The sequence below is a fragment of the Ctenocephalides felis genome, unplaced genomic scaffold, assembly GCF_003426905.1.
Source record: "Ctenocephalides felis isolate EL2017-DRISC unplaced genomic scaffold, ASM342690v1 CF-g0.4_SCAFFOLD_00845, whole genome shotgun sequence".
In the NCBI taxonomy this organism is placed as follows: Eukaryota; Metazoa; Arthropoda; class Insecta; order Siphonaptera; family Pulicidae; genus Ctenocephalides; species Ctenocephalides felis.
In genome coordinates this window covers 53,610,852-53,618,095 of record NW_020536999.1, presented here as the reverse complement: position 1 = coordinate 53,618,095, position 7,244 = coordinate 53,610,852, and the positions used below count along the sequence as shown (strand labels likewise).

General features: G+C 32.1%; 4 protein-coding genes across 4 annotated transcripts; 2 read left to right on the top strand and 2 right to left on the bottom strand.

The window, feature by feature from the left end:
- On the top strand, nt 1-1,039 carry LOC113364113 (NADH-quinone oxidoreductase subunit B 2-like). Its single transcript, XM_026606582.1, has 3 exons — nt 1-105; nt 207-511; nt 607-1,039. The coding sequence occupies exons 2-3, from the start codon at nt 207-209 to the stop codon at nt 932-934; spliced, it is 633 nt and encodes a 210-aa protein (XP_026462367.1). The 5' UTR covers nt 1-105; the 3' UTR covers nt 935-1,039.
- A 473-nt stretch (nt 1,040-1,512) lies between these two features.
- On the bottom strand, nt 1,513-3,368 carry LOC113364109 (docking protein 1-like). Its single transcript, XM_026606579.1, has 2 exons — nt 3,204-3,368; nt 1,513-3,136 (listed from the first exon to the last, which is right to left on the bottom strand). The coding sequence occupies exons 1-2, from the start codon at nt 3,279-3,281 to the stop codon at nt 1,604-1,606; spliced, it is 1,611 nt and encodes a 536-aa protein (XP_026462364.1). The 5' UTR covers nt 3,282-3,368; the 3' UTR covers nt 1,513-1,603.
- A 386-nt stretch (nt 3,369-3,754) lies between these two features.
- On the bottom strand, nt 3,755-5,438 carry LOC113364110 (polycomb protein eed-A-like). Its single transcript, XM_026606580.1, has one exon. It carries the CDS (start codon nt 5,265-5,267, stop codon nt 4,002-4,004), a length of 1,266 nt encoding a protein of 421 aa, XP_026462365.1. The 5' UTR covers nt 5,268-5,438; the 3' UTR covers nt 3,755-4,001.
- Nucleotides 5,439-5,725: 287 nt separating this feature from the next.
- LOC113364112 (THO complex subunit 4-like) lies at nt 5,726-7,110 on the top strand. The gene is made up of 4 exons (XM_026606581.1): nt 5,726-6,164; nt 6,263-6,485; nt 6,604-6,828; nt 6,905-7,110. The coding sequence occupies exons 1-4, from the start codon at nt 5,952-5,954 to the stop codon at nt 7,015-7,017; spliced, it is 774 nt and encodes a 257-aa protein (XP_026462366.1). The 5' UTR covers nt 5,726-5,951; the 3' UTR covers nt 7,018-7,110.
- The last annotated feature ends 134 nt before the right edge of the window (nt 7,111-7,244 follow it).

The window sequence follows — 7,244 nt, the reverse complement described above, 5'->3', positions numbered from 1 at the left end:
CGCTTGGATCTTCCAACTATTTGACAACGGTCTTGTCGACTATTATGTAAATGTGAAAAACGCGTAATTTAGTGAAATAATGTTTTAATTTAGGTTTGATTCAAGGTAATTTTGCAATACATCGAAGTATAATTTTGCACATTCGTAATGGAAATACAAATTATACAATATTCTGTGAATAATTGTGTTACATGCGTATTTTTTAGATGTTGCGTTCTGCTTTGATCAACAATCCAATAAAATTGGATACCAATTTGTTGAGGGGTAGCTTTGCTTTAGTGTCAAGAAAACAAACAACTTTACCTGTGTACGAAGATGGCAAAACAGATGCCCCCAAACAACCCTATTCACCTTTCCAAAATACTAAATCATGGGGAGAATATACTCTAGCTAGACTTGATGATGTTTTAAATTGGGGGCGCAAAAGTTCTCTGTGGCCAATGACGTTTGGTTTGGCATGCTGCGCTGTAGAGATGATGCATATGGCTGCACCACGATATGATATGGACAGGTATTGTGATTTTAACATAAGAATGTTTGGTTTACTATGAATACTATTAATCACATGCCTAAAATATGAATTTATAAATGTTATTGTTGTTGCAGGTATGGTATAGTGTTTCGTGCATCACCTCGTCAAGCTGATGTTATGATTGTTGCTGGAACACTTACAAATAAAATGGCTCCAGCGCTTCGAAAAGTTTATGATCAAATGCCTGAACCACGTTGGGTAATCTCTATGGGTAGTTGTGCTAATGGAGGAGGTTATTACCATTATTCATATTCTGTAGTCAGGGGTTGTGATAGAATAGTACCAGTTGACATATATGTACCAGGATGTCCTCCAACTGCAGAAGCTTTGTTATATGGTTGTTTACAGCTTCAAAAGAAAGTTAAACGAATGAAAACCCTGCAAATGTGGTATAGAAAATAAATTATTGAAAAGGAGAATATTAATTATAAAAAATATGCTATATCAAAAGTGTAGAAATATGTTTACAGTAATGTAAACAAATTTTATTTTTTCTTCACTAATTATTGAAAATAATATGTTCATAATCCTATAGCAGAATTTAATAAATAAAAACACATTTTAAAAATGTATACAAATTTTATTAGTTGTTTGGTAATATAAAGCTATATTGAAACAATGATAAATTATCTCAAACTTCAAACACTATAAATATTTGAATATTCATGTAACTCATTATTCATGTAAGAATATTTGTCATAGTTTGTTAAACATATCCTTAAAATATAATTAACTTCAATAAAAATCTTTAACAATGTAAAGAGAAATGTTAAAGATTTCAGTTGCATTTTCATAAGTCACGTGCAATCATATTTATGCTGCTCCATTAGTTAATCATGCATTTTTAGTTGAAAAGCAAAATTAAATTAATAAATAATTGATAATATGACAAAAATTTCATATAGAACAATTTTACTTAATATATCACTAATAAAATATTTTATCATATAATGTATCAACAATTTTCATAAAATGGTCCTTTTTAGATTTGAGGGTATATTATTTGCAATTTCATTGCAAACAAATGATATATGGCAATATAAAATATATAAAAATACTTTATAGAAATAGTTACACTTGTTTTGCCTTACTTACTAATGCATATTGTGTGCCATTAAATTGAATATGACTTACATCACTTACATTAAGAATAGGTTTCTGGGGAATAATTGGTTTTTGAGGCACTGGCACTTGTGGTGCAGCTTTAGGCGATTTCCTAATTACTCCATAACCTTGGTGACTATCATCTGCTAACCTTGCTGGTTGTATATTTTCTAGTAATTCACCATTATCCTTCACTTTAACAAATGAATCCGGAGGCTTTATTTTCAAATTATTTATTGATTTGTAACCAAATGATCTATTAAGTTTGTTATTTGATCCAAAATACTGCAATCTGTCATAACTGTTATCTGAATCCTTATTATCAGACAATTGTGTAAGAATGTTTGAAGATAATTCAGAGCTGATATTCAAATTATCATATGATTTAGATCTCTTTTTAAAAGATAACGATAGTTCCTGTTGAGATGAATTAAATGTTTCAGTGTGATTAACTTCATCTAAGCCTAATGTTTTCCATGCATTTTTCCTGTACATTATTTTGTCATACTTAGAACCTTTATTGCTATCAGCAATAGGAGAAACTACATTTTTAACAGTGCTCTCTTTATCTTCTTTAGGATTATGTCTTGATAATACCTCTCTATCAGATTTATCTGTAACATTAGGAAAAATAAACTTACGAGGTGGCTTTTGTGGTTGCACTGATGCTGTATTAACTGATGACAACATTTTATGGGAAGTTAAATTAGCATCAGCAGGTTCTGAAAAGGTCTTAATTTTAAAATTACTAGGGCTTTCCATATCAGTTGAATAATTAATAGATGGTGGAAAGGGACTTCTTGATCTAGCTTCCATATTCATAGCAGCATGAAATTGACTATCAGCACAATCTAAACTAACTATGCATTCCTGACTCATGAGCTTCTTCATTGATTTCATTTTTGTTGACAGGCTGCGAAATATTTCTTGTTGATTTGAATGCTCCAAATGAAAAGTACCTTCACCAGTAAAACACTTCCTACCAGCTTCAAATGTAAACTTTCCACCACGATAACCATATCGACGAATATACATATATGGCCATGTAGCTATCAATGCACCATTTTTAATATCACAGAGTTGAATTGCGTTTCCTGTTAAGTACAGCATATATAAAGTAGATTCAAAGCCACATCTCTCTGATGCTTCAGAAGGGATGAGTTTTACAGTAAAAACATCTTCAAATAAAGTGCAATACAGCTCATTATCTTCCTCTATGCAAATATTTTTTAAAATGTCCTCTTTAAATGCAACAGACTGAAAGGCAGATACCCAAGGTGAGAGCAAATCTTCCAATGTAACACCTATATGATGAACTATAGTTTTAGTAATAATGGCAAAGTATAATGGCGCAGTTTTTGTTATCTTTACACAATTCTCCAAAGTGATGATTCTTGGTGTAGTATTATTAACATCTTCAATAGAATCAAATATTTCTAATCTTTCAATTCCATGACTACTAGATTTAAATAGCATGCAGTATTTCTGAGTCCATATTTTCTAGAATATAACATACATTTACAAAGATAATATTTATCAATAGTTCAAATAAATTGCAAAAGAATACCTTTTTCGTAAGGTTGAACACTATTCCTTGTGGAGGAAATAACAGGTATCCTTTCATGACAGGCTTTTCTACTTCCATGTTGTTGCATTATTTATGTCCACAATATAAAACACTAATTACTAAGAAATTTGAAAACATTTCTTGAAATACACGTTTTTGTTATTACAATCCATAAGGAGAATGCAATACAAGGAATTGCTTATGAACTGTCAAATAAACTACAGAATGTCATCACAAACAGCAACAAGTCTCTGTCATCCAAAGTTCTTTATGTTGGCATCGCGTAAATTCAGTACACGAAAGTTTTGAATTTGAAATGATCAAACTTCACGCAAATTCATTAAATATTAACAATTTCGAACAATACAATCAGTTATTACGGTACATTTTTTTCGCGTTCTACATTCAAAATATATCCATATAAGATAAATATTTTCATATGTTAATATTAATAAAACGAAAGTTGTTTAAGAAAAAGTTTATTATAACAAAAACGTTTATTATATAAAAGTAACCTTATACTAATCACCTTATACTAATATTTACTTGGACCATAATAATATTATGATGTGAGATATTTATGTTTGAATGATCATGGTAAGTACAAAGTTTTGAGTACAAAATAATACACATTCAAATCTTTAGTATGGCCTTTGTATTCCAGATAAGTTACATGCATGAAACAAAAATAGAAGTAAGAACTTATCTATCAGTTCCCACTAGTATAAGCACTTTATACTGAAATTTCATGAAGGGTGTAGAAGAAGTTTATCAGTAATATTTTATCATCCTTTTGTTTTAAATCTGTTTGTCCCATCGCCAAATGGTTCCATCATCACATACACAAATAAGAATATTTCCATCTCGAGAAAATGAGGTTTGTCTTATGGCCGAATTACTTCTAGGGTGACTAAGAGTAGAACAACGAACTGCATTTGGATCAGTTGCATCAAGTTCCCATACAAAGGTGCGACCAGATTGATTTCCAAGAGCCATTACTTTTAACCAGAAATCTAGTGCAAATCTAACAAACCAGATTTCACAATCTTTAAAGTCAAAACGATGAAGAATTGTAACTGATGTTTCACCAAATTTTAGGTCATTACTTTCTAGTCTGCCAGGTTTCCAACAAACAATGCTATTTTCACATGATTTTGACAAGATAAAATCACCCATCCATCGAACACAATCTACATAATTTCTATGGATGTCTCTAGTTGAAAAGTCTGGAAAATCCTCTTTCATTGTATCAAATGGTTTTGTGCTACGTTGACTATTAAAATGATAGCTTTGTTTAATTGCTTCATTCATTGCAGGTTTATCTAATTTCCACAATTTTAAGGAATGATCCATCCCACAAGACATAATTTTATCTCCTTTAGTATTGAAATCAGCACTAAGAACTTCATCCCTATGTCCTTCGACACCTCCAAATATAGCAATACAAACATCAGTTTGTATATTCCACAATCTAAGTGCATGATCTTTGCTTGCAGATAATAATAAATTAGGATCACGAGGATGAAACTTCAACTCATTTATTGCGTGACCATGACCAATATAATTTTTAACACAAGTCATACTAGTAGTGCTAAAGATTCTTATAACACCCCGAGAACCAGCAACAGCTAATAAAGCGTTTCCAGAAGAAGTTTCAAAAGACCATGCACATGTGTAATAATTCTCATCTAAATCTGGATCTGCATAACACTGAAGCAATTTAATGGTTCCCTCCTCAGTGCATTCGTAAACTGATACACGATTGCTGCCTACAGCAGCAAATATTAGAGGTTGTCCATTCTTAAGATGATGATTAAATTGCGCTCCGAATAGAGGTTGACCATGGTCTTCTTTTAAACAATAGGCAAATTTATATAAAGGTTTTGTCATGCTCTTATTTAACTTTTTACGACGTTTGCGCCCTTTTCGGATCCTGCTTGTAGGAGTAACGCTGCGAGACGTATTGTCAGTATTAGTGGTGCTACAATCACTTGATGAGCCCTCAGCTTCATCACCAGATAGTTCAGCATTTGATACTTCAGCAGTATTCATGTTGTTTTTCATGATATAAATAAATTATAACACTATTCTAACATAAAGACGTAAATGCAACTTGACACATCAGTGGCAGGTAGTACAAAAATAAACAAAATATTTATTGTTTGAAGATTTTACCGGTTTAGAAAGGTGCATCAAATAATCAGCGAAGAGATGAATCAAAATATATAAAGAGATGCTAATATTAAAAACGTGCCATTAGATGTAGTGAGCTTCTACAATCAGCCGTATATTGTATGAACTTTTTATTATTTTTAAACATTTAATAGATCAAAGAAGCATCTAACACCGTCCATATTATTAATTTAAAATTTGCCACTATAAAATGAAGTATTAGCTGTCAAGTTTATTAATTTAAACATGGAAACTTGTTAAATTTTGCAATACCAACATACCAACAATCGTTTTGTACTTTTTCTTTGTGTTACTTTTAGTTCAACGTTTTGGCCGTTGGCCGCTGCCGGATAAAAATTTAAGGTTAGCAGTCACTTCGCTCCGTGCTTCTTTGGAGATTGAATTTCGGTCCACATGACTCCATTTTGTTTGGAAGTTTTGGGAATTGGAAACAGAAGCGTTTGTCACTTTTGTTTGTGAACGTATTTTATTCTTTTGGGTTTTATTTTGTAATAAAGAAACCCTCATTAGTTGAACGCATTTGTTTGTTCAAATTGTATTATCAAATTTGTTAAAATGGTGGATAAAATTGAAATGAGTTTAGACGAGATTATAAAGAAGTCGAAAGCATCAAAAAGAGGCCGTGGTAGTGGCGGTGGCGGTGGTGCAAGGAGATCAAATCCGCAACGCAGTAACAGTTTTCGAGGCTCTAATAGAAACAGTCGGGGAGTTCAAAGGGGCAGAAACCGCGGCGGTATTGCGAGACCACAAAATTTACCATTTTCAAAAGTAAGTGTTATCAATTGTCAGAGAAATGTGTGATCTTGAACGCATATTTATTTAGTAGTGTAGTCTTGTGTCCACATGTAAAAACTGTTCGTTCTCAGGGTGATGTGAACAGTGCATGGAAACATGATATGTTCGATGGGTTCGGTGGAAAAAAAACTGTGATGCGACGATCTGATGGTGCAGCAAGTGTAGGGCCCACAAAATTAATGGTGTCAAATCTAGATTTTGGTGTGTCTGAATCTGATATACAAGAACTATTCGCAGAATTTGGACCTTTGAAAAGTGCTTCTGTACACTATGATAGATCAGGGCGATCTTTAGGTTAGTTTCTAGTATTTTGATTAGTATTCATAAATATTTTACCTTCTATAATTTATATAATAAACACTGCCTCAAAGATGCTTGAATGTTTGCTTTATTGAAATACTCTTTATTATAGGTTCTGCTGATGTTGTTTTTGAACGCCGCACTGATGCAGTAAAAGCAATGAAACAGTATAATGGTGTGCCATTAGATGGAAGGGCCATGAATATACAGCTTACTACCTCTGAAATACCATCTTCTACCCGACCACGAATGGGATTCTCTGATCGAAGTGATAATAAACGAGGGTTTGAAAATAGAGGAAATAGAAGCGCAAACACGAGGAATAATTTCAGAAGAGGTATAATATTTGTATGAATATATTTGTTTAATTATGTGTATATATTGGTTATCATTAATTATTTACCTGTTTGCAGGTCGCGGAGCAGCTAGTGGGAGAGGTGGAGGGCGAAATAATTCTAGAGGAAATGCACCAACTGCTGAACAACTGGATGCTGAGTTAGATGCATATGTGAAAGAAATAAAGTAAATTGAGTGCATAATTGACTGTACATAGATAACATACATTTAAAATAATCTTATGACATTTGATTGTGTTGACATTAAAGAACATATATTGAAATTTAGCTTCATATTTACATTCATTTTGACTTACTGCATATATTATCTTAAATGTGCAGTATATTATAAGCATTTTTATATATTTAAATAATTGAGTCAATGCTTAATTTGTTAGAGTAAGTTTTCATTACTATC

Coding starts and splice junctions, on each gene's coding strand:
- LOC113364113 (XM_026606582.1), top strand. CDS start 207: ATGTTGCGTTCTGCTTTGATCAACAATCCAATAAAATTGGATACCAAT. Junction 512..606: donor CCACGATATGATATGGACAG/GTATTGTGATTT, acceptor TTGTTGTTGCAG/GTATGGTATAGTGTTTCGTG.
- LOC113364109 (XM_026606579.1), bottom strand. CDS start 3,281: ATGGAAGTAGAAAAGCCTGTCATGAAAGGATACCTGTTATTTCCTCCA. Junction 3,137..3,203: donor TGTTCAACCTTACGAAAAAG/GTATTCTTTTGC, acceptor GTTATATTCTAG/AAAATATGGACTCAGAAATA.
- LOC113364110 (XM_026606580.1), bottom strand. CDS start 5,267: ATGAAAAACAACATGAATACTGCTGAAGTATCAAATGCTGAACTATCT.
- LOC113364112 (XM_026606581.1), top strand. CDS start 5,952: ATGGTGGATAAAATTGAAATGAGTTTAGACGAGATTATAAAGAAGTCG. Junction 6,486..6,603: donor TAGATCAGGGCGATCTTTAG/GTTAGTTTCTAG, acceptor TCTTTATTATAG/GTTCTGCTGATGTTGTTTTT. Junction 6,829..6,904: donor GAGGAATAATTTCAGAAGAG/GTATAATATTTG, acceptor ACCTGTTTGCAG/GTCGCGGAGCAGCTAGTGGG.